Source organism: Talpa europaea (genome assembly GCF_964194135.1).
Source record: "Talpa europaea genome assembly, chromosome: 13".
NCBI classification, from domain to species: Eukaryota; Metazoa; Chordata; class Mammalia; order Eulipotyphla; family Talpidae; genus Talpa; species Talpa europaea.
In genome coordinates, this window is record NC_140080.1 from 24,122,176 (window position 1) to 24,149,783 (window position 27,608).

General features: G+C 36.1%; 1 protein-coding gene across 1 annotated transcript in view; it reads right to left on the reverse strand.

The window, feature by feature from the left end:
• Window positions 1-27,608, reverse strand: part of FBN2 (fibrillin 2) — a gene marked incomplete at both ends in the record, with an annotated part of 253,753 nt that overhangs the window by 133,088 nt on the left and 93,057 nt on the right. The window contains one exon of the mRNA XM_084251943.1: window positions 1,758-1,883. Coding sequence (XP_084108069.1) covers window positions 1,758-1,883 — 126 coding nt within the window. The remainder of the gene's footprint in view (window positions 1-1,757; window positions 1,884-27,608) is intronic.

A 27,608-nucleotide genomic window follows, 5' to 3' on the forward strand; every position in this document is an offset into this window, starting at 1 on the left:
CTGGTGGTAGAGAAGTCACTCATTGTTGGAGACTTGATATCTAGGGACAGGGTCTCTGTCTCCTTACAGTAGATAAGGAGGCTGCGATGTGTGAAGGAGGCTTGCATCGTAATACAGATGCAAGAATTAGAGACCTGGATTAGAATCCTGGCTCCTGTAACACTGTGTCAATCATGTACCCTCTTATAACCTCAATTCCTTCATCTATAAATCTGAGTAGTTATACCTATCACACAGAACCATTATAAGGATCACATAACATTATATATGCGTCCAGTGTAGCCCTATCTTCCTTCTCTTATATTTCCTCCTCTTCTCCCTAATAAAACAATAACAATAATGGATATTTTATTGAGCATTTTCTAAAAGAACTGAAGTATAGAGAAGTCAGTAGCTTGTCCTAGGCCCCACAGATAAGATAATGAGGTACTCTAGACAGATGCGCAATGCCTCATACACAGCATGTGTTTCAGAAACAGTAGCTGTTATTACGACCTCTACCACTGCTTCTATCAAGACTGCTATTGCTAGTCTACTAACATTTATGATGATAAAATAGGATTCTGAGGCAGGATTACCATCTCTCAAGCTCACTGCTGGATGGGCATAACTAGCATAGTGTTCGGGACATTAGCTAATTTTTTCTTAAAAAAAATATTTATTTATTTATACAAGCACTGGAGTGCAGGCCAGAGGCGCGGGAGGGTAAAAGAATTCACGAGAGACAGAGCAGGGAGCAGAACAGGCAGAAGGACTGAAGTACACTGCTGAGGGGAGCAGCAGGCGAAACAGGAGAGGTCTGCCTTGCCATGTGGGAATCTCCCTGGCTAGCCGGGAATCGAACCAGCGCTGTAGAGGCTGAGGACAGCTTCACAGTGCTGCGCTGAACCCACTGTGCCACTGGGGAGGCCCACATTAGTTAGTCCACAGCCACTTTGATGGTGGTGTAGGACTTAGAGATTACATTCCTGACATTCTGTATTTCTATCACATCAATGCAGTTCACTAGGGCACTGTCACTAGTATATACAGAGGCGCTAGCAGTTAGCTGCTGACACACCCTCCTGGTGGGGATGGGATAAAGTCACTGCTGAGACAGCCACCCTCAACTGAACCAGGCAACTTCATCTTCGGGAGCTACTTTAGTTACCTTAATCCCTGTACTACAGGAACCTTTCATGCCCATAAAGTCAGAAATTAGCTCGAGCTCAATAGTGGATGAGGTACACCAAAACTGAGAAGCACTGCTTCACCTTTCTAAACAAAGGAAAGCACAAATTTATTCCACTTTAATTTGAATATGCTTAAACACAGTATTAAAGGTGTCAATTTCTTTTTTGTAATAACTTTTCATTTGAAGAAACAAGCTCTAAGTAAGTAAGACATTGGCCACATTGATGATTCAAAGCAACAACAACAACAAAAAATTTTAATTACTATATTTGTACCCCAAAGCAGATTTTTAGAGATCTTTCTCATGTTTTTGCATCTCTACTACTGGGCAAAGAGCTATGTCTTATGGAAGTTTTCCTTCATTTCTAAAATGACTCTGACAACATAAAACAAACCCAGATGGCTCCGGAAACTGAAGTCTTTGTAAAGAGCACCTGGACTATCAATCCCTCAATAGGGGTACCATTTATTTTAAACAACTCTTTCCCAATGCTTTTATAATTATTACCATATTCATACTTGCTTGGGCTGTTCTGTCATTAAAAAGCAGCAGTGTATTGTGCCTTCAAAAATATGATGCTTACCGATGCACCGAGAACCATCCGTTGAGGTCACATATCCACGTGGACAAATGCAAAAATAGCTTCCCACGGTGTTAGAACATTCACCAGTTTCACATATCCCCGGAATGATGCTGCACTCATCGATATCTAATCGAGGGAGGAAGGAAAAGACAATTGAGAAAGGACTTCATCTAATTGCTTTTAAAAGGGATTTTTTTTTTTTAAAGAGTATGAGAGTGCTCATGGTTGGTTCAGTCAGATCATATAACCCTGAAGATACTCGTTTCAGGTTCTAAAGAATTTCTCACACATATCTATGGGAACTGGGATGAAAGTAAACTCCCATGGCAGTAAAACAAAGCCAACTAAAGCAAAACTCTATATCCTTTCTCTTTTTTTCTCTAAATGTAATTTAAATTGGAAATAAGTAAAGATGTCAATGTTTTAGTTTCCATTCTGTATCAATTAGGGAATTATCCTACTGGAGTCTTAAAAAACATACATACAAGGATTACATTTTAAAATATGGAACAACTACATTTAAAATTTTACAGCAAATTTCACACTAATTATTTGAACCATGGAAGGCGGCAAGTCATTTTTTGTTCCATTTGGCTTTAAGATGGGCTTTTGTACTTACAGCTGAATATGTGTATATTTGACATCCTGGGAAATGACTTTAAATCTAAAATAAGACAGAAATATGGTGGAGGGCAAACTTGTGAGGCTTTGAGAAGTGTCCAGTTTTCCTATTGTAGCTCCCTGTACTGACCCATTCAGTTTACTCAATGCTGGGAATAGTTTATTCCCTTTCACATTAATGAAAGCTCTGCTTTCTTTTAAACTTTCCCTAAAGCAGAAAATCTGCCACTTATATAAGCTCTAATGTATTTTTCTTTTAGTTCAATAAGCAGAGAGAAGCAGAAAGCGAAACAAAGCTATAATTAGCTACAAAGAAGTCAGTTGCGAATACATTTTTAAAGAAATAGAGTCACTGTGAGGAAAATCCAAACTCTGATGCCTGGAAACTGGTCGTCCTTTTTTTAACAAACTGAACCAGTGAAGAACTAAAGAAGAGAGGGGGAACCATGATAAAAGCCACAAACATAGATAATATTTAAAGTTAAGCCTAAGCTTTTGGTTTCTTTTTTGTTATACATGTATATTAAACATTTATCAATAAAAATACAGGAAAATTATATTCTTTTTTTTAACTTGAGAAGAAGCTAATTTATTTATTTATTTTATTTTATTTTTATATTCCACATACAATTACAACCCCCTTATTTTGACCCCAAACCCTCCTTTCCCCATCCCCCACCCAACATAGTGTGTCTCTGGTTCATAGTTGTTTGTTGATTTTGATATTTTCTTTCTTATAATTATTCTTTTTCCTGGTCCCTTATTTAAGTTTTCTAGATAACTGCTATGAGTGAGACCATCCGGTATTTTTCTTTTTCTTTTTCTTTCTGGCTTATTTTGCTGAGCATGATCCCTTCCAACTCCATCCATGTGGCTGCACATTGCATGTGTTTATCTTTTTTGAATGCTGAGTAATATTTCATGGTGTACATGGACCACATCTTCTTGATCCAGTCATCTATTTTTGGGCATTTGGGTTCCTGTACCCCTATGTTTATAGCAGCACTATTTACAATAGCTAAGCTTTGGAAACAACCCAAATGCCCAAAAATAGATGACAGGAGAATTATATTCTTATTGAAAATGCAAGGAAAGAAACTTTAAACTTCAAAATTAAGAAAAAAAAATGACTGACAATACTTTTACTGAATCCTTCCACTGGTCTTATTCTTTCCCCTGCCTTCCTTCTCCCCCCATTTATTCTGACAAGTAACTCTTGCCTACAAGTTCTATCATGAAATAACTATATATGCTTGTGTGTCTTTTTTGGAATGTGCTTATAAAATAAGGTTACCAGATTCAGACATTCTCTGAAATAATATCTTCATTTGAGGCTTAACAGTTAGCCACTGCAGGCACAGTGGTACAAATCAGCCTCTACCAATTCCCCAAGAGAGGTAAGAATTTTAACATGAATTGACTACATGAGGAGCAAATATATAATGTGGTGAAAAGAGTAACCATCAGACTGAATCCAACAAAATGAAACCATGTGTGCAAAATTAGGACCTGTTGCATCTTGCGTTGCTATCTTAGTGCAGAGCATCTTAATAAAAATGAACATGGATTCAGAAAAAAAAGGAAAGTAGAATAGCTACATTTTAATCATTAAATAAGCTGACCAATTACTTCTGTGTAAGAAAGAGAAAAGTGAGAACAGCACACAGTGAAGCAGCAAGCAGGACATAAGTAAAGGAACACAACTTGCCTGGTCTTCTTACATCAAAAGTTTTGTCGACAATCATGGCCCTTATGAAGCCCTGGATCAATCCAAATTCTTAAAAATTAGGACCTTAAGTCCTTCGTGTAAGCATTAACTCTTATTTCCAGGCATTTCCTTTCATAATAAAGAGCTTCTTTGTGCTCTATTTCCAAATGCCCTTCCTGACAACAACAACAATAACAAAGAGTAGGAAGAAAATAGATTTTGGACACATTTATGAAGGAAAAAAAATTGGAACATAGAAGAACACATGGAATGATATTAAATTTGTGGTTTTTGTATTAAATATTTTTTGTGTTAAAAAAAACTCTATGCTTCACAATTCTCCTTAGCATTAACTGGGAACATCAGTAGGTTAGCTTCAAAATAATTATATGTATAAGGTTCTCAGTAAAATATTGAAGGATTCAGTATAAAAAAAAGAAATGCTTTTCATTTATTTTTGGGGGTAGGTTCCACCCACATTTTAAAAAAGAAAAAATTTGGTGTTTTTGTTTCCCTTTTTTTACTGACCACAAATTCAATGTAGTTATGCCCAATATCTATCCATCCATTTAATGCTAATTCATTTAGCACTAATATCTATGTTAAAAAAGTTGTGTGTATTTAGCTTTTTTATACTAGTTTCACATGACCATTATGTCATAATCAGATTTGGAAGTAGTATTTTAGCAAATATAAAGTGTATATTGCACCTAAGCATAAACAAATCTGAGTCTATTTTTGGGGAAATGTAAATTTTAATAATGGGAACTGGTTTAATTCATGTTCTGCATAGCCAATGTGTCTCCACTCACCTGCCCTTCCCTTCAACTTTTTTTTTATTAATTAAAACAAGTTTTTTTTTTCTTACATAGTTGTAGTCCCAATTGTTCTCCTGCCACCATATTACCTGTGTCCCCTTGTGTTCATCCCTCTTCTGTTTTGTCCCCCCTCCATCCCCCTTGTTTGCTGTAAATACCTCAATTATACAGCCAGCTTGCTAGTTTTGACTACTTTTTGACCTTTTGTTTGGTTTCTATATATTCCATATATAAGTGAGATCATCTGATATTTATCTTTTCCTTCTGACTAATTTTGATTAGCATAATCCTTTCCAGCTCCATCCATGTTCCTAAAAATGGCATGAGTTGGTGTTCTGATCACTGAGTAATATTCACTGAGTAATATTCCATTGTGTAAATATACCATAACTTTTTGATCTATTCATTCATTTTGGGGCATTTGGGTTGTTTTCATATCTTGGTTATTGTAAATAACGCTGCAATAAAAATGGGAGTGCAGGTTGCCTTTCAAATTAGTGTTTTTGTGTCCTTTGGGAAGATTCCTAGGAGTGGAATCAAATATTGTTGAAATTCATATGGAATCACAAAAAAACCCCAATAGTGAAGGCTGTCCTGACTAAAAGGAGGGTAAATGGAGGCATTATACCTCCAGACCTCAAACAATATTATGAAGCTATTATAATAAAAACAGCATGGTATCGGAATAAACCAGATATATATGGCAATGCAATCAAAGTGAAAGCCCAGAAATAAAAAAACACATATATATGGTCAACTAATCTATGACAAAGGAGCAAAGAATATACAATGGAAGAAGGAAAGAATCTTCAATAAATGGTTTTTGGAAAACTGGACTGCAAGATGCAAAAACAAAAATAAAATGAAACTAGACTATTTCACACTACATACAAAAAGCAACTAAAAAATAAAAACAGATAAAAAATTTGAATGTAAGACATGGCACCACAAAATATATAGAAGAAAACATAGACAAAACACTTCATGACATACATCTCAGAAACATCTTTGAGGATTCTTCTCAAGAAGCAAGGAAAACTTAAATAAGGGACCAGGAAAAAGAATAACTATAAGAAAGAAAATAGAAAAATCAACAAACAACTATGAACCAGAGACACTCTATGGGGGCTGGGGGGGGCGGGGAAAGGAGGGTTTGGGGTCAAAATAAGGGGGTTGTAATTGTACGGGGAATATAAAAAATAAAATTTAAATAAAATGTGAAAAAAAAAAGAAGCAAGAAAACAAAGGATAAGATAAACAGTTGGGACTACATCAAACTAAAAAGCTTCCATATAGCAAAAGCAACAATAATTAAAACCAAGAGACACCCTACTGAATGTGAGAAAATATTTGCACACCATATGACAGATATGGGGCTGGTATCAAAGATCTACAAAGAACTTATACAACACAACAAGACAAAATAAGCAACCCAGTCAAGAAATGGGAAGAAGAGGGCTTTCCCAGTGACGCAGCAGGCTGAGCGCCATGCTGTGGGGCTGTCCGCAGCCTCTGCGGCGCCAGTTCAATTCCCAGCTGGCCAGGGAGCAACCCACATGGCGTGGCAGACCTCTCCTGCCTTGCCTGCTACTCCCCTCAGCAGCGTCTTTGGTCCGTCTGCCTGTTCTGCTCTCTGCTGTGTCTCTGGTGAATTCTCTCACCTTCCCATGCCTCTGGCCTGTACCCCACTTCTTGTATAAATTAATAAAAAAAATTTAAAAAAAAGAAACGCACGGAAGAACTACAAAGACACTTGTCCAAAGAAAAAAGGCAAGTGAGGCCTCCCTGGTAGCCTTGGAGTTAAGTCTCAGTGCTATCATCACTAAGACCTGAGTTCGATCCCTGGCCAGGGAACTAACCCACATATGGTGCAGCAGACCTCTCCTGTCTTGTCCGCTGCTCCCCTTAGCAGTGTATTTCAGTGGGTCCTCCTGTTCTTCTCCCCACTCTTTCTCTGGTGGATCCTCTCACTGCCTGTGCATTGGCGTACATCCCATTTCTTCTATGCAAAAATAATTAAATAAATCTTTTTAAAAAGGCAAATAGATAATAGTTATATGAAAAATTGTTCAACATCACTAGCTATCAGGAAAACGCAAATCAAAACCAAACCAGATAGCACTTCATCCGGTAAGAATGCCCCACATTAAAAAAACTGCAAATAAGTGCTGGAGATGATTGGCAATAAAGGAACCCTCTTATACAGCTGGTGGGAATATAAAATGGTCCAGTCACTGTAGAAAGCTGTGTGCATCTACCCTTCAACTTTTTAAAAATGTCTATCAGTTTGGAGGCTTTGGTATGCGAACATCAGAAAAAATTATTTATTTTTAAAAATTATTTATTTTTTTAAGATTTATTTATTTATACAAGCACTGGGTACAGTCAGAAGTGTGGAAGGGTGAGAGAATTCACCAGAGCCAGAGCGGGGAGCAGAACAGGCAGAAGGACCAAAGTACAATGCTGAGGGGGCAGCGGGCGGCAGGAGAGGTCTGCGCACCATGTGGGACCCTTGCCCAGTGGCTGGGGATCGAACCGGCGCTGCAGAGGCTGCGGGCAACTTCTCAGCCCAGCGCTCAACCGATGTGCCACGAGGGAAGGCCCACATCAGAAAAATTTAAGCAAGCTGACATAACTGGAAATTTAATAGCTTATGTATTTGGTAGCTCACAAGTGGCATGGACTACAGGACTTGTTTTAGTCAATGTCGCCTCAGTTTCTGAGATGCTCAGCTATGTCATCTGTGGTTTGACTTCATCTACAGACTGCCTTCCTGATAGAAGCAAAATGGTTTTAGAAGTCCCAGGCCATATCTTGGACCAGGACAGCTCGCAGAAGAGAGGGTGTCTCTTCCAGTAACTCTTTTGCAATAAGGAGAAAACTTTTTCCCAGGTGCACCTAACAAAATCTTTTGTTCTATTGTCTTTAGTTGAGTCACCTGCCAATCTCTGAATGATTCCTCCAGCCAGGAGTATGAGCAGAGTTGCATAGGCTTAGAGTCCTTGACTGTTTACTATAGCAAGTGGAATGCAGTTAGGTTTTTTGTTTTTTTTTTAAGAGGCATGTTTTATTTATTTGTTTGTTTGTTTGTTTGTTTTGTTTATACATGCACTGGGCACAGCCAGAAGCGTGGGAAGGTGAGAGAATTCACCAGAGCCAGAGCGGGGAGCAGAGCAGGCAGAAGGACCAAAGTACACTGCTGAGGGGAGCAGCGGGCGGCAGGAGGGGTCTGCGCGCCATGTGGGACCCTCCTCCGGTGGCCGGGGAGCAGCCGGGGATCGAACCGGCGCCGCAGAGGCCGGGGGCAGCTTCGCAACCCAGTCCTCAACTGCTGAGCCACCGGGGAGGCCCGGAATGCAGTTAGTTTTTGACTTAAAACCAAACCAGCATGGGTTAGTATGTCTGAAAAAACGACACAAGTGAGGAATAGAAAGTGTAACAGAATGGCTAGGAAAGTGGTAGAAGATATATTTTGCTAGTTAGCCATGTGCCAGATCATGGAGAAACTTTTCAAGGACTTTGACTTCTATTTTTCAGTGAGGGATGGAGTTTAAATGAGAGCAAATCAGCATTTTAGAAAGATAATGTACTAATGTGAATAGATTACAAATATTCCAGTGATGAGATTATGACAGCCTGAGGCAGGTTTTACAATGAAGAAGAGAACACATTTTCAAGAGGTATCTAGGAGGAAGAATCAATAGGACTTTGCAACTGGATATACATCTTAGACAAGAGAAAAGATGGTAATACTGTTAACAGAGAACGAGAGACAGAGGAAAGAACACATTTCGAGGTTTACTTGACTTCTGGAACTCAAGATGCTTCCGAGAAACAGGAAGAAATGCCAACTATGCAATTAAAATTTGATACTCAGAGAAGAGAGAGGGGTAGCAGTGTACATTTATGATTTATCAGTAATTCTGTGGGTTGCATTTCAAGTAGTAGTAGTAGATGAGATTTCCAAAGAAGAAACATAAATTAAGGGATTTGTAATTAAGAAAGACCTTTAAGAAGCACCATAATCTAAGGAAAAGTCAAAGGAAGAAAAAGCAAGGACCCAGGAGATTAGAGGGAAAGTATGATGAATGGAGATGAAGGAAGAACACTGTCAGAAAGGCAGGGATTGTTAAGTGGGCCAAGGAAGAATAAAGAAAAAGATTGGGAAAGTGTTTGGTAATTTCAAGAAACTGAACATGAGTTTGTTTTTTTTAAATAAAACCAGATCTAAGCAAAACCATCTGACATATTTCTGACTGCCAAACCACATAACCTCATATTTGTCAACCAACATTTATAGTAAATCTTACTCTAAGCAGAATATAATGAATAATTTGGTAAGTAGTGCTAAGTGTGATCTCAGATATCACTGATTTCTAAGAATATTGCCCTAGAGATTCTGTCAATTCCAATATGGATGTATCATATATAAAATCAGTCCACATAACAACTATGTTAAAGAAAACTTAGAGGAAAAAAAATAAGAAACCTTACTTTAAAAAAAGTGTTCTTAGAATATTTTCTTTCCATCACTAAGGAAATATATGTATTTGGCCTATTCTACATTATATTTTTTGTACAGATGAAAGTAAATATATATGCTATACACTGTACTATTAATATACTGTTTGAAATAATGAAAATTTATGACTAAATTTTAACTACAATAAGTTATGTATTTCAAGTTTTATAAAAATACATACTATTGAGATGAAATAAGTTGTAAGGGAAATTAATGTTTACTTTTCATTTTAAGAGTTTGAAAGCATGGTATGTATCATTTGTGCTCATCATTTCATTGTATATTCACAACTAGCTTTTTTGGAATATAGTAATTTTATAGTAATGAAACTTGCCCACTTATAGTATAGGATTGAATGGGTTTTAGTATCCACAGGGTTGTATAATAAATTTCTAGGACCTAATTTTATAACATTTTCATCCCTCCAAAATTAATTCCACCCGATTAGCAACCACTCTCCCTACTTCATTCCCACTCCAGGCAATAACTAATTTACAACTAATAATAATCAATCTCTATAGATCTTCCTGTTCTATGTGTTTCATATAAATGGAATAAAGCATATGTTTTTTTCATGACTGACTACTTTCATTTAGCATGTTCTCAAGATTCATTCATGTTGTGCCATTTATCAATTTAGTTTGTGCCACATAATGACATTTCAGTCAACAAAGGGCCAGATATACCACAATGATTCTATATAAGCCTTGGTGTATAGTAGGCTACACCACCTAGGTTTGTTGTAAGATATTCTCTGATCTTTACACAAAATGATTTTACCTATGAAACATTTCTCAGAACTTACCACCATTGTTAACTGACATATAACAATTTCATTCCTTCTAACTGCTGAATAATATTCCACTGTATGGATACACCATATTTTATTTATCCATTTGTCAGTTCATGGATATTTAAACTGTTTCCACTCTTTGGATATCAGAAATCAAGCTGCTATGAACAACTTTGTGTGTATATGTTTTAATTTCTCTTTTGTACATACCAGGTAGTAAAACTGCTGAGTCATAGGGTAATTCTTTGCTTAATTTAATGAGGAAGAGCTAGAATGCAAATTTCTGCCAAAAAAAGGAAGTTGTGATGTTGACAGGATCAATTTGGGAAGTATTGTCATTTTAACAATATGACACCTCCTGATTTCTAAACATGGGATGTATTTCCATTTATTTAGATCTTCTTTAATTTTTTCTGGAAGGTTTTGCAGTTTTAACTGTCCAAGTATTTCACTTCCTTTGTGAAATTTATTACTAAACATTTCAATCTTTTTAATCCTATTTTACATGGAATTTTTATGGAATTTTTTTCTTAATTTCACTTTTCAGAATGTTCACTCCCAGTGAATGGAAATACACAATTTTGTACATTGACACTATATAAGAGCAATCCTGCTGAACTAATATATTGGGTCTAGTAGGTTTTTTTTTTTTTTAAAAAAAAAAACATTTATTCTGCTGAATTGTCCATTGGCAGCTCAGTCATCACAGGTCAGATTTTTATTCTAGTAGTTAGAGTACATGTTTCCCATTTTAGTGGATAATTTATTCATTTTAGTTGCTACCTTCTAAAGCGGTCATATACATATAGTTTCATTTCTTCCTTTCCAACCTGGGTACTTTTTATTTTGAATAGAACCTCTAGCACAACATAAGATAGACATTGTGAGTGCCCATCTGTTTTGCTCCTGATTTTAGAGGCAGAGTTAAGTCTTTTGCCTATAAAGATGCTATTAGCTATAGTTTTTCATAAAGGCTCTTTATCTTTATTTTTATTCCTAATTTTTCTTGAGGAGGATACATGCATCTATATTAATAGGGGATCTGTAGTTTTCCATTTTCTTTGTCTGGCACTGATATAAAGGTGATATACTCAAATAATGCATTAGGAGATATTCTTATCATGTCAATTTTGGGGTAAAGTTTATGAAAGATTGGCATTAATTCTTCTTTGAATGTTTGGTAGATTTTACCATTGAAGCCATCTGGGTCTGGACTTTCTCTGTGGGAAAACTTAAAAGTACTAAGTGGATTATTTTACTTGTTATATCACATTATAATGGCTCTTCCAGAGAGAAGAAATACTATGAGGCAAATGAGGAACGAGCAGTTTCTATGAGCTAGGGGGTATTTTTAAAGGAGAGGAAATGTCCAAAAAGTAATTATGTGTGCTTATAAGAGGAAAAGGGAGTAGAAGTGTCAGATTATTAGGAGATGTCCAAAGATGCTATAATGCGATTTTTGAGGATTTTTGAGGATATAAGCCAAGGAAGAAGGGCAGTTTGCCGAAGCTGGTAGTTAAAAAAATATATTCTCTCAAGAGTGCAGAAGAAATGTAGTCTTGTTGACATCTTGATTTAGCCTGGTGAGATCCATCCTGGATTTCTGAACTCCAGAACTGTCAGATAATAAATCTGTGCTGTTTTAAGCCACTAAATTTGACATCAAATTTTGGATTTATATACAGCCATTCTCTACTTTCTTTCCTTTGATTTATTTTAGAACCCACTGTAATCTAGGAAATATCTTCACCAGCCAAGTGAAAAACTTTCATCACATCACTGGGTGGACTTTTCCTTATCTTACCTGACATTTCTGCAGAAAGCATCATCTACATGCAGTTGGCTTCAAAACTGAAGACAGATCTCTTGCCTGAATTTCCTACTTTTGTGTGCATGTGCCTACAAGGCATGGATATTTTAGATATTTCAGTTTTCACAAGCGCAACATGCAAACATTACATCTTTAGTTCCACTACCCTCACCTATATGTTCCCACCAGTATTTTTAGGGTTCTTCATCCCAATAATTCCCCTATCATCCATTCTCTTTCTAAGACATAAATCTGGATATCAATCTTGATACCTCTCTTGCCTGACACAACTGTTTTATCACCAAGACAACTGGATGGATTCTGCTTCCTAAGTATACTTTTTAATGTGTCTACTTTTCTGCCTTCATTAATCCCTCTCTCTTCTGGATTACTGTAACAGTTATCTTTGAGGTCTTTCTACATTGTATGTATTCCACTGTCACTCTTTTTACTCATTTCAGCTACAATCATCTTTCTAAAACACACAGTTGGTCAACACTTGAGTCCCTTGTTTGCAGGATAGTGTCTGCTTACCTCTTTAGACTCTTTTCTTTTCACATTTTATTTTAGTTCCCTAAATAAATCATGGTCCATCTTTCCTTGTCTTTGTGTGTGCTCTTCCTGTGGCTGAAAAACTGTATTCCATTTCACTTTCATTATCTGTTTTAGGTCTATTCATCACTTGCAATTCAGGTTTACTGTCAACTCCCTGTGGAAATCTTTCCTGAACTATTTCTCCTCTATGCTCCCTTTCACCCTGCATTCCTACTTCTACTTCAGGATTATTCACCACACTATATTATCATTAGGTAAAATTCTCATCTGTTGGCCACCACTGCTATATTCTGGAGGAGTCCAGGAAAATCCTGGTTTCAGCTCTACTTACCACTTTGCAATTCTCTTTCTGGTTCAAGAAAAATGTTTACCTTGTATTGTGAAACCAGCTGGGTCTTTTGTTCTCTTTTCTTTTTTGTGTCATCTGTTACTGTTAAGTGTTTGGAGCAGAGAGGACGCACTAAAGCTTCTTGACTAGAAGTCAAAATCTCCATGTTTAGTAAGTTATGCTCCAAGTGATTCTTAGGCACATTAAAATTTTGTAACATCTGTACTCTTATTCTGCAGAGAAGAGCAAAACCATTTGCCTTGAATTATTCAACCTCAGATTCTCCATTACTATATCCTCATTTTCCATTTTCCCTGCCTTTGAAGTGTTTACTTATCTTTCCAGAGCAAATGTCCCAACTCTGCTCTTAATTCCATCACCTTTCCAGGCACCATCTACCTCTTGCCACTGATTAGTTCAGTTTCTATCTTTTATCTCTTCTCTTTCTAGCCTCTTCCATTTTACCTCAATCAAGACCATATTCCTAAAATATGTTAATACAAAAATCTCTCTTCCTCATTTGTTCAGTCATCCCCCACTATACTCTTCTTTGGGACCTCCTTTACCATAAATTTCCTAAAAGTTTAGTATGTATTACCAATCTCAAGTTTTTCACCACTTTATCTTTTTGTAAAATTGACTTATTCTCTTGACCAGCAGTTATTGTCCTTGATGATTCCCCCTTTTAAAAAAAAATATTGTTGCCTGGCTGTGTTAGATTACAAATGCTACTGTAACATATTACCAAAAGAGGAAGGAAAAGACAGAACAGTGAGTCAAGGGGAAGATGAAAGAGGAAGAATTCCTTCTGGAATGATAAGCACCAAGATCACTCTATATCTACTATACAGAAGACAGAATACTGTTATCTATTATGTAATATCAACATTTTTGTGTTATTTCAGAGTTTTACTATATTACAATTCTATATTTTTTTTATCTTACCTCATGTTACTGATCTTGGGAAATAATTTAAAATAGTTTCTATATATTAACATTATTAGGTACTTGCAGAATATTTTAGTTGAGTTTTTTGGTCTACTTAGAATGGCAGCATTTTAAAAAGGCTGCTATTGTAGCAATGAAATAGTGTGCTCCATTTTGACCTGAAATCAATACTGTACCTTTTGAAACACTAATTTGGAGTAAATCATGCCTGAAGTAACTGCAAGAGACAATCCCACCAAAGCACTTTAAAACATTACAACAGCTAGAAAGTTATTTGTTTCAAAATACATAAAGGTCACTGATAACATAGTCAAACATGATTTTAAAATTTTGGTCAGCATCCCAAATATATTTCTTGGGAAGTGTAGGTATTTACCACAGTGGTTTTCCCCTCTTACTTTTTTTTTTCTCTCTCTCTCTCTTTTTTTTTTGTATATTCAGGGTGGAAATATTTCGATACCCTTGTTAGCCTAATCTTAAAACTTAGAATGCAGACATTCAAAACAATTAAGACTGAATTACTTACAAGTTTTAAATACTAAAGCCTTCACTTTATCTTAGCCAAAAGGCTGAGAAATGATTGAATACTAAAGATTTAAAATTATATTGAGCTTCTGTATAATACTTTCAAATATTGAGTGGTGAACTGTTAAAACTGTATCCTTCAATATCTTTCTTCCTATCTTCTCTGCCTTCCACGACTGCCTTAAATTGTTAAGATACAGGGAAATTAAATCGAAAGGTCCCTTAAAGTTGGGTAAAACCTAGAATTTCAGCAACATGAAAAGCAGGAAATTCCAAAGTTAAATTTACTATAACCATTGGGACTTGGCAAAGTTGCAAGAATTTTAATATTTTCTGTGCCCATTTTTCTTGTAAGCATCAATAATACATTAAGACATAGTCACAAACCCTCAGGATTTTTAAATGTATTTTGGCATAATGCAGTAAGAATCTCAATCTTAAAAATCTTGATTTTTATCAATGCTCCAATGATGCTTCAAGTCATTTATTTTGTATCTCCTAAATAAATGGCATCTAGTGAAAAAGAAATCTGCCCTATATTCCATTATGAAATTATCATGTAAATACTCATTGGCCTCAGTGCTTTTCATACTTCTTATCCATAAAAGGAAATAAACTAAAAAAAGGATACATCTGCCACTAAGATACATACAATGTGCAATTTTCATAAAGCAAGTTGGTTTCAAATAGTCACAGTTGTATTTTTTGGGCTTGGTTGTCCTTATTCATCTCCCAGGTCACATTCATATATATCCAGTTTAATTCTACAAGTAGCTGCACATAAACTGAACAACACAGATGTACCTGCACATATGCACAAAATGGGTATTACAGGTGTACTAAGTATGGAGGGATCATTCCAAAGGTTCAGTCTATGAAGCATACACTTCAATCTGCTCAAAGGGATGATGGAGTTGTATTAATCCAGTAAGTCGTCCACTAGCATTCTGTGCACAAAATTGAAAATTCCAAATGCCTATGGGAATGCTAACCCAGTTTGTGATTGGTCCTCAGTTGTGTTACACTCTAACTGGGCTAATGGAACAAGGACATATTCTTACTTCATACTTAAGTGATTGTTTCAAGGTATAGGATTGTTGCTTATTCATAGGAAGTTATCGGAACAATTTTCAAGGACACTGAAACACTTCAGGGTTCCCCTGAGACTTTGCAAGAGCTTCATGTTTGGAATTCCTTTTCCATTTAATTGCTCAGAGCACCTATTTCATGTTGTTGTTGTTTTTGTAAAAGTCCAGTTTTTGTCTACAAACTTGAAACTGTAAATGATGAGGCTGAAAATGTTTACAACAGTTTTATACAAAGTAAAAGAATATATAGTAATGGGTATTTTTAAACCACTTATAAGCAAGCAGAAAGCAACTCTATTATCTCCACTGCCATTTTGTAATTTTCTCTTGGCCAATTCTTTCTTGACCCTAAAAAATATCAGGCAGTTACCACAGGTATTCCCATTTCTTTTTTGATGGGCAAAAATGTCCATTCAGTTCCAAGTGTCACATAACACTAATCTCTCATCAAGTTAATGCATTTTCTCACCAGTTTGAGACTACACTAGGCTTAGAAGCCTTTCGAAATGGAGGGGGCATGATTGCCCTTTATCTTCTTTCTATTCTTTTCTCACTAACTAGCAGTTGCTATGAACACTTTCAAGGTTACGGTGGGGGTGGGTGAGGACAGGTACTGAAAACAAAGTTCTTGGTTGGTGGGGGTGTTATCTCATGGACTTTTCCTTTTCAGTCTCTTTTCCTGGTACTTTTACATCTCCTGGACTTCTAAATGTTGATGTATTCTACGGTTAAGTTCTTGAATTCCTCCTTCAAATTTCTCCCTTTCTAATCAACATTATACATGATTTAGGAGCTTAGGTATAAGTGATCACACCACACCCACCATCAAGGCACCCATAGTCCTCCACCATAGTTCACTGTCAGATTTCTAGGGTTTGTTACCTGTTTTTTATTTATTATTATTATTTTTTAATTTTATATATTTTACATCATTTTTCATTTTGCACAATGTATGCATTTTCATCTTGATTATAGTCCCCACACAATTCCCACCCCCCTTATTTTGATCCTACTCCCTCCTCCCCCCTCTGTAGTGTGTCTGGTTTATAGTTGCTTGTTGATTTTGATTTTTACGACCCTTTCGTTTGTTTCTCTATATTCCATATAAGTGAAACTTTTTCCTTTGAAATTATTTTGCTTAGCATTATCCCTTCCAGTTCCATCTCCATCTAAATAGGTTCCACCTCCATGCCATTTGTTTGTCTCAAATGACAAGCTTATCATACACACACACACACGTATCTCATATATATACCTTTGGAATGATTCCTCCATACCCACACCTGTACAACCCATTTTGTGCATATGCACAAATATATATATATATATATATATGTACATATATATCAGACAACATATGAATATGATTATATAAATTTATTTAAATATAGATATATAGATATATTCTTATCTGAGTAGTATTCCAGTGTGTGTATATATTCCTCATTTTCTTAACCCAGTCCTCTGGCCTTGGGAATTTAGGTTGTTTCCCTAACTTGACTACTGAAAATAGTGCCGCAGACCTCCCTGGTGGCACAAGGGGTTAAGACGCAACCTGTGAAGCTGTCCATAGCCACTGCAGCACAAGTCTGATCCCCAGCCAGCTAGCCACTGGCGCAACTGACCTCTCCTGGCTTGCCAGCTGCTCCCCTCAGCAGTGTATTTCAGTCAATCTGCCTGTTCTGTTAACCACTCTGTCTCTGATGAATCCTCTCATCCTCCACACCTCTGGCCTGTACCCCAGTTATTGTATGCATAAATAAATCAATCTTCAAAAAAAATAGAAAACAGTGCCTCAATGAACATAGGAGAGCATATATCCATTTCAATTAATGTTTTTACATTCTCAGATACCTAGGAGTGGAACTGTGGATCACATGGCATATCTATTTTAATAGTTTTTAAAACCTCCATACTGTTTTCCATAGGGCCTGGACCAGTTTACATTCCTAACAGTTCCTTTTACTCTACATCCTTCACAAAATTTGTTGTTTCTGGTCTTTTTGATATGGGCCTTTCTCAAAGTGTTAGATGGTATTGCATTTCTCTGATAAGTGATAACAAACATTTTTTCATGTGTCTATTGGCCATCTTTTCATGTTGGGGAAGTGCCGCCTATTTAGCTCTTCTCACTTTTTGTTTGGGTTATTTTTTATTTTTCTGCTGAGTTGTATGAGCTCTTTGCTGGTCTTGAATTCAGTCTCTAGTCAGATATATAGTGTACTGGTTTTATTAACAGATATATATCTAGTCAGATATATAGTGTACTGGTTTTATTAACAGTTTCTTTAAATGTGCAGAGATTTTTTTTAGTTTGATGTGGTAGCAATAGTTTATATTATCTTTTGTTTTTCTTGCTACTGGAGATGAATCTACAGAAACATCTCTGAAATCTATATCATGTGGTGTTTTTCCAATATTTTTCTTCTGTATGTATTATGGATTCAAGTCTCATATCCAAGCCTTTTATGTCCATTGTGTGCTAACTTTTGTGAATGGTGTGAGACAGTTGTCTAGTTTCATTCTTTTGCATGTAGCTGTCCAGTTTTCCCAACACCATATACTGAAGAGACTTTGCTTTCTTCAAAGTATACTCAATCTCCTTTGTCATAGATTAACTGTCCATATAGGTGTGGATAGATTTCTGAGCTCTCATTTCTATTCCATTGGCCTATGTGTCTGTTTTTGTTCTAGTACCATAACTGTTTTAATTATTACATCTTCATAGTACACAATCCACAGCCTAGTGCGTAGTATACTGTCTCATATTCCCAATTATTTCTCTTCATCTATATTCAAGGTCTTTTGTGGTTCAATATAAATTTCAGGAAGGTTTGCTCTATTTCTTTGCAAAATGCCACTGAAACATGCATCTGTACACTACTTTAAGTAAGATGGTCATTTTCACTAAGCTAGTTCTTCCAACCCATGAGCAGGGCCAGTTGACCTCTTCATCTATGTCTTCTATTTCTTTTAGTCATGATTTAACATTTTCATTGTGTAGGTCCTTCACTACCTTGTTCACTCCTAGGTATTCTCTTTGATGCGATGGTAAGATTGTTTTCTTGATTTCTTCCTCTACTAGTTCATAGTTTACATAGAGGAACACAAACAAATTTGAAAATTAATTCTCTGTGTAAGGCTATTGTTTCTTTATTTTCTGTCTGGTTGATCTTTCCACCGGTGAAAGGGGGTGTTGAAATCCCTACCACTATTATATTGTTCCCAGTGTCTTTCAGATTTGATGTTACTTGCCTCATATTTTCTTTTTTAAAAAAAGATTTATTTTGTAGAAGAACTAGGGTGTAAGCCAGAGGTGCAGGGGGTGAGAAGATAGAGTGGGGAGCAGAAAATGCAGATTTACTGAAGTACACTGCTAAGGGGAGCAGCAGGCAAGAAGGGAGAGGTCTGCTGTACTACATGTGGGTTAGCTCCCTGGCCAGGGATAAAACTCAGGTTGTAGTGGTGACAGCACTGAGACTTAACTCCTAGGCCACCAGGGAAGCCCCTGCCTTATATATTTTCAAACGCCTACATTTGAGAATATATATTGTTGAGTGTTCTGTCTTTCTGACGTAGAGTTTCTTTAATCATTGTATAATATCCACCCCTGTCTCTTAATGACCTTTTTTAGCTGTAATATATTTTATCTGATATACTGTGGCTGTCCATGCAGTTTTTTGAGTCCCATTTATTTGTAGGATTGTTTAACAACCTTTTATTCTGAATCTATGTTTATCTTTGTAGCTCAGGTGGGTTTTTTGCAGATAGCAGAAAGTTGGGTTTTGTTTTCTGAGCCAGCAGTCACTGTTTGTCTTTTGATTAGTAACTTCAGTATATTTACATTCAGGGTGATCACTGATATATGAGGGTCTGCTACTGGTGTTTTGTCCTTAGTTTTCTGGTTCCACCTATTTCCCTGTTCAGTTTTTGTGAATGTTTTTCTTTTTGAGCATAGATGGAGAGTTCCTTTCAACATTTCTTGTAGGGTGGAATCTAGAGTTTTCAAACTCCTGCTTTTCTGGGAAGGTTGTTAATCCTCTCTTTCATCTGAAGAAGAGACTTGCAGGACACAGTATATTCTTGACTGGCAGCTTTTATCTTTGAGCATTTTGAATACACCACTCCCTTTTTTCCTTGCTCATAATGTTTCCTCAGACAAGTCAGATATAACTCTAATTAGGGTACCTTTATAGGCTATCTGCTCTTTTCTCCTAGAACCTCGACTACTCTTTTCTTGTCTTGAACTCTCGGACATTTCATGACTATGTGTCTTGGGGTAGGTCTCACTACATTTAAGTACCTAATGTTGGTTTAGCTTTATGAACTTCTATGTTTAGTTTGTTCTCTAGGTTTGGGAACTTTTCCTCTATTATGGCTTTGTGTAAATTCTCTGTTCCCTTCTCACTCTCTTCCCTTCTGGAATAACCATTATTCTTATACTTCCTTTCCTCATGGAAAGTTAGTTAACTCTTGAAGTGTTTCCTCATTTTTCCCTTTGCATTTCCCTTTCTTCTTCCAACTGTATTCTTTGAGCCTTACCTTCTTCAAGGTTATTGATTAGATCTTCAATTTGGTCTAGTCTGTTTCTATAGTTATCTCCCAATTTTTTTCTCCATTCTATTGATTTTTTTCATATCATGCATCTCTGCTATTTTCTTACTTAAAACTTCAATCCCTACTTTCTGTTCACTAATTGCATTTCTGAGGGCATTCACATGCTTTCTGAGTTTCTTGTATATCTTTAACGGGTTTTTCTGTGTTTTCCCATTTCTTTTAATTTCTTTATCATGGCAATTTTGAAATCTGTATCTGATAGGAAGAAAAGATCTTCCATGTTTTTGCAGTTCATTTCTGAATAGCTTTTCTCTTTTGGTGAATATTTCCTTGGAGACTCAAGGTGCTGTAGTGTATTTTTCTATCTACCCATTTTGCAGCTTTCAGTTTGCCATAGTATCCTTACAAACAACTTGAAGTGTGCATACCTTCCATATTTCAGGTAGTTTGCACTGTTTTTTAGTTTGTTTTTTTTTTTTTTAGCTTTGCTCTGCGACTTGTGTATCAGGTAGAACTGATCATCAGCTGCTGAGTCAGGGAGTGAGGGAAGGGCCTGTTAAGGGTCCAGTCACTGGACTGTGTGGGGGCTGGCTTGTGTCCATAAAACTGATGATAGCACTCCTCTCTGGTTTTCCAGAACTGTGTCTCTACAATCTGGACTCTCTGCTCTATAGGGTCAGCATAAGTCCAAAGGGGATACAAGGAGAGAGTGCAATCCAGAGCATAGGTCTCTTCACTGGGGAACACATCCAGTGTCTCCATCTCCACTGCACATAAGCCCTCAGTCAAAGGTGCACCTCCACACCATTCAGCTCTCCTCTGCCCAGGGCTGCCAGCCAAACACAGGAGCACAGTTCCAAGGTTTTAAGGTAGTCTTCCAGACTGGGCACAGTCTCTAGGAACCTCTCTCCAAATATCTTTTGTTACACGAAGTTGAATTTTCTGTGTCACTCTGGCATAATCAATACTGGTCTCTGATATCCAAGAGCTACTCTAGTTTCAGTCATGGGGCCCTCTGGGTCCAGTTCCCCTATGAAATACTTTCAAAGTATCCCCCTGGGAGCAAAGACATTTGAGACACTTCTTGGGTCCTCATCATAACCTTTTTTTGCCTCAGGTCTGATTCAAGCCTCAGCTTGAGGGATAGTTTCTTGCATGGTTCCACAATCCACTTTGAAGTGCCAATGTCACATCTCTAATACACAGTCTTTGCTTTCAGTCCGAAGAGTGTCTCAGAAGTTGCACAGGAGAATGCCAGTTGGGGCCTGCTTGCCCCCCCAACACGTACCATTAAAGGCCCACATGGTTCCCCACATTTTTATCCTTATAATCTTATCAATAGGCAGTCAGAATAAATCTTTTAAAATGAAGGTGAGAATATATCATTCCTCTTCTCAAAACATTCTCACCTTAAGACAGTAATGACTAAAGTCCAAACAAAAGTGCTTATCACAGTCTGCAAAGCTCCCCCACGTCCGGCCCCACACAGTATCTCTAAACCCACTGCTTACCAGTTTGTCTCTCTCCTTCTTGCCACTCACTTCCAGTCACACTTGCTTTTCTGAAGTGTTCTCCACACTTCAGATATGCCCTTGCTGGGGGCCACTGCATTTACTGGCCTCTGTTAGGAATTATTTCCCTTAGACAGCCATGGTGTTATCCTTATTCTCCTTCAGGTCTTTGTTCAAATATTACCAAGTTGGTGTTTTTCCCTTGCCACCTGCTTAACACTTCATATCTACACAAGTATTGTATAGGCTCTCCCAGATTTGTTTTTCTGATGACGTTTGTGACAAAATGTAGATTTTAGTTATTTAATTACTGCTCCCTTGTTTCTACTTGTTTCTATAATTACAAGCAAATTTTGTTTTAATCTGGTATGTTCACTATTCTATCCCTGAATCTAGATGCATACCAGAAATGCAAAAAAAAATTTTCTGAAAAAATGGTTGTGGCATCAAGAGTCTTCTGGCCATAGTAGGTTTAAAGTCTAATGCTTTATTGACATTTTGAGAAATCTCACAATGCTGAGGTCTCTCATATCTCACTGCTAATTCCTGTGATTCCTCCTCTATCTGTCCACTTGCAGTTCTTGTTCAGTACTAGGTTCCTCACAGTTTATTTCCAGACTAAGGCCACCCACCTTTCAGGAGTCCATGTCAGGACCACCTGACCATCTCCTTTCTTTGGGGTTCTCACCTGGCAGATGGGAGCTCATGTATCCTTTGTTTTTCAAACTCTGGAAATGCAGAAGTGAGACTTTCATACATAAGTTAGGCTGCACTTCTTATATATCCCTTTCCTTCACTCTACTGAGTTCACTGACAAGACTTTTCCCCAAAAGATATTCATTCCCTTTCTTACTTAATCTCTTCATGAAATCTCTCTTTTTACACATCCTGGAGGCGTGGAATGGACCGCTGAAGGCAGAAAAATTCTCTTTTTCTTTTCTCCCTCATCTTACTTCCATGGTTCAAAAGTTATACAAATGATAAAGACAGTAGTTACATGTAATAATCCTAAAAGAACACCACAATGACATTTCGGTTACTTTGTCAAAGAGGAGCAGATTCTAGAATACATTTTATTGGTGGCTTTCACACACTTTCTTGATTCCAGATAGAAATATTAATATTTGAATAACCACTACAAGTAGGTCAACACTGGTATGCAGGATTTACCTAAAATGTGACATTACACTCAGTGAAAAACAATCAAAGATGACATTCTTCCATCCTGAAATCTAGAAATAAAATATACAAAAAAAAATTTAAAACGTAAAATTTAAAACGTAAAATTTAAACGTAAAACGTAAAATCAATTTTGAATAAATGCCAGACTGTTCTAAAGAAAAAACTTCCTGTTTTTCTTTATTAATTCATTACGAAAAACAGCTTTTCTATCATGGTAAATTAAGGAAAAATATTCCATGTGTGAGGAAAAATGATGATAATCTAATTTGTAAATAGCTATATTCTATGAGTTTGTTAACCTGAATTAATTTTCTAAGCTTACAACTAAATATTCACAATATGGTTTTATTAAAGTATTGAAGAATTTTCTTCAGCAAACTTCAAATGGTTCCTATTACAATAATTTCAAGGTCCTAAAATCTGTTGGGCTTAGAACCTCACAGAGCAAGAAAGCAACCACTGATACATTTTTTTCCAAATATCATTGAAAGCACTTTCTTATATATATATTTTTTTACTTTCTTATATGTTTTCATGTTAAAAACGGAAGCTATTTATGTCTAAGCATAGAGCAAGATTTTTAGTGTTTGCTTATTTTTTGTTTCACTTGAAAAGCTGTATTTTAAAGATAAAATACAATATTGACTACAGTAGTATGCACACCCTTCCTTTTTGATTCATTGTGAGTAAGTAGTGATTCATACTTCATGTATAGTAGCTGCATAAAGGTAGAACAATCTGGAATTATGTTAATGATGCTGAGAGAATTTTCATGTAATCAAGAATGGCCAAATTTCCAATTGCACTCTAGGTAATAGCAGAGAAAATTAGAACAGCACTATAAGAGGAGCAGGAAGAATAAGAGGCGATAAGAAAGGTAGATCTAGAAAGATAATAGAGCTAAATTTATTAGTATCTTAGCAGCTCATTCCTTTCCCTTTGGAATTCTCTTGCAAACATGGCAACCCTGAGTTTCAATTTGAGAACATTTATTTTGGGAAGTTAAATAGCTTTATAATAATAATAACAAAAAATAATTATATATCATTACATGTAATTTCTCAAATTCTACTGATTAAAGAACCTTATCTCCATATCTATTGCCACATCCTTGAAAATAAGTTACATTACTTTTAAATTTAAGATGAAAGGAATTTTAGGGCAGTGAAAATACACTGTATGATGTTATAATGATGAATACATGTCACTATGTTTGCCCAAGCCCACAGAATGTGAAACACCAAAAGCGAAGTCTCAGGTGAATGAAACATTGGGTGATTATGGGTGATTATGATGATTCAATGTAGTTCCTCAATGTAACAAAATTCAGTTGGTAGACAGTATCGATAATGGAGGAAGTTATTCATGTGAGGGCAAGAGATATATGGAAAATCTCTGTAACTTCCTCTCAATTTTGCTATAAGTCTGATACTGGTCTAAAAAATTAAAGTCATTTTCCAAAAGTTAACATGAACTCTGTTCTGATCGATATTTTCAGGAATAGAATGCAAACAATCACAGTTCTGGTGCACTAATTATGTTTTTCTTCTTAAAACATTTTAATAGATTGTAACTATTAAAACTTGCTTTTCCAAGTTCTACCTAAAATCATCTAGGCAGACACTAAGAAAACTGCAGTTAAATTAGGTAGATGGTAGACAATTTAAAATAGGCAAGAATGACAATAATAATGGGAATCAAGAATAGGGGATGGCAAAATATCACCCATTCCCTGTTTTTCTAAGTAAAGTTTTATTAGAACACAACTAAACTCATTCATTTCTGTATTTACTGTCTGGCTGCTTACATGCTACAGTGGTAGAGTAGCATATTTGCAACAAAGAGCAACTTCCGTATCAGAAAATATTTATTATTTGGCTCTTAACAGAAAAAGTTTATCAACCCCTGATTTAAAAGGGTTTGGAACATTCAGCACATTACAAGGGTCTCAACTTGTTATCTTCAATTTAAAGAAATGACACTGGAAAAGCACAGTATTTGGATGAGGTTATGCCACCATGAAAGTTCAGGATACCATTTGGGAAGCCTCCCTCGAATGGAGGATTTGAAAATGAACGTCGACATAAAAATTTTAATAAAGTGAGAAGCCAAGGATAGATCACTTTTACACTCTTCTCAAGCCATGCTTGAGAATACAAACTATCAAATAATACTGATTTTTCTGAGCTAGAGGTCTTTACTATAACCCTTAATACATATGTGAACAAAATGAAAAGCTGTTTTCTCCTGTGTGAGAAAACTGCTATGAACTCTATCACAAATGAGAGAAAGAAGTTTTGACATCTAGTCATATGGTTGTGGTAGCCTGTCCAAGAGTTTGGAAGAGGAAACCTATTATGTTTCATATTAGCATCAGCTATATCTAGTTAAATCAAGCCATACTAAATTTAGTATGATGGCATACAGCTGTTGGGAAAGAGTACCCATACTGTCTCCACCAGTCAGACGAATTTTAGCCATGCTTGAGAATACAAACCCACAACTCAGCCCTGCATTTGTTCTATGTGTACTACTGCTAGATTAGAACAAAAATATATCTGAGACAGCCTTCATAATTAAACTGGAAAAGTCATGCTAATATGTCACATATAAAACCACAACCCACTAGGAAAACCAAAGCTGATGTGAAAAACAGCAACATATCTATCCATGGGATGACATGAAAAGAAACTTGCTCATTCTATAAATTTATTTGGTATCAGTTTTGTGCTTGCTAAAATAGGACTACCTAAAACAGTTGTTCTTGAGAAATAAGCAAAACAGGTATTTTGACAGCAAAGCAGATGTCCACAGTTAAAAATTTCCAAATCTTAAAATCTAATTCACTGTACTAAAATCTAGCAAAAGCAAAGTATAGATGAGAAAGAAAGATAACTGGTTGTGAACATTTCTTATATATTGAATTATACAATATGTGGTAGTTTGAAACTAGTTTTTTCACTTAGCATTGTGTTTTGAAGATGCATCACTGGTATAGCAAGTATCTACAATTCATTTCTTTTCATGGACACATAAAATACCACTGCATCTATACACCACATTTGTATTCATTCATTCATTGATGGGAATTTGGATTTCTTCCTCTTGTTGGTTATTATTAATAATTCTACTGTTTGGTTATTATTAATAATACTACTGTGAACCTTTACATACACATTTTTGTGTAGACATATTTTTATTTCTCTTGGACAAATGCCTAGAATACAACTGCTGAACTATATGGATATTCTCTTTCACTTTCAAGGAACTGCATACTCATTTCCAGAGTGACTACACCTTCTCACCAGCAATGTTTGAGCTCAATTTTCCTCACATCCTCATCAATACTTGTTACTTGATTATTATTCTGACTGTCATCATCCAAGTGGGTATGAAGTTATGTATCATTATGGTTTTTATTTTTCTAATGACAATTACAAAAAAAAAGGTAACTCAAACATTATCTCATCTTTGGTTTTTTATATCTTTACTATATAGAAGCACCCAAAATAAATTAGCAGGCTGTAAAAATTTTCACCAGTCCTTTAGGCGTTATTCAGTGCCAGGGTAGTAAATAAAGTCCATAAAAGTCAGTAAGTGACACTTGCAAGAAAAGCAGTCCTGGATCTAGGACTTTCAAGTTTTGTTTCATTTCTGCTTGATTTCAACAGGATATTTCTTTAGAGTAGACTAATTTCCTTCAGGCACTGAGCCATGTTAATTTGTGAGATAGTGTTCTCGCTAGCTCACTCTTGCTCTCTGTCTCTTTCTCTCTCATTTGAAAGAAGCTAAAGCTAAATATGGAGAATATTACAAAACTGGCATTTTATTACCTTCATTTGGTGTGAATTACTGCTTATCCATTTCCACTATGAAGAAGTGGAATTAATGGATAATCTAAAATGAAGATACATATTTTCTTAATGACAAGGTTAATATATATTTTCTTAATGACAAAGTTCAAAACATTCATCTAGTCCTTTCATTCCAGGATAGAATAGATTTTTCTATCATTAACATATACCCAATTTTATGTCTCTGAGAAGGATGTTTTGGAGGCTCTTAGTTTTTCCAGAGATCTTCAGCAGAGATTGAACTGCAAGAATCATGTAAATTACTTTACCATACTTTTCCACATTTTAAAAAAGGATTTAAATATAAATAGTACTGGGGAAACAACATTGATTCTCGCCACTTGGGAAATTTCTCTAAATCCACTAAAACGCAATTTCCTGACCATTGTGTTATGCTAAATAAATCAAGTGCTCTGGGTCTCAAATGTCCATTTCTGCAATTTGTGTGGAACTTGGGTTGGGGCTTGTAAAAACAGGTTAAGACCAGTCAAGAATTAATGGATAATCTTAAATCCCAGTTCCGTGTTTCCTCATCATTATGATGGATGAATCTGAATTTACTTATTGTCCATTAATACTTTTATCAGAATAGGCAAATATATGCTCTACTAGATGAACTTTGTTTAGGATTCAAAGAGTCATTTATAGAAAACTGAAATGTGAAATACTGCTGTTAGTTGACCAGTACTGTCAAGGTACTGTCCAAGTTACCTAGTGCATGTGTTTTGGTAGTGGAAATCATTTGTGGGAAGAAATGAAGAATTTAGATTCATCCATTGTGATAGATATGCCAGGAAGTGATATGTGCTAATTTTGCCTTTTATGCCAGCTCTGGGCTCCATGGCTGCCTTGGGCTCACTTTCTTGGATGTGACATGTTGTGTCAAAGTCAAGCCTCAAAACCCCACTATTGGTCTGACACAGTTAAGAATTCATAACTTCAACTGTGGACATGCTTCATGATTTAGTCATTCATGATCATATATAGGTTTGGCAATTACAAAATGATCTTATAAAAGCCATCATTTCTTG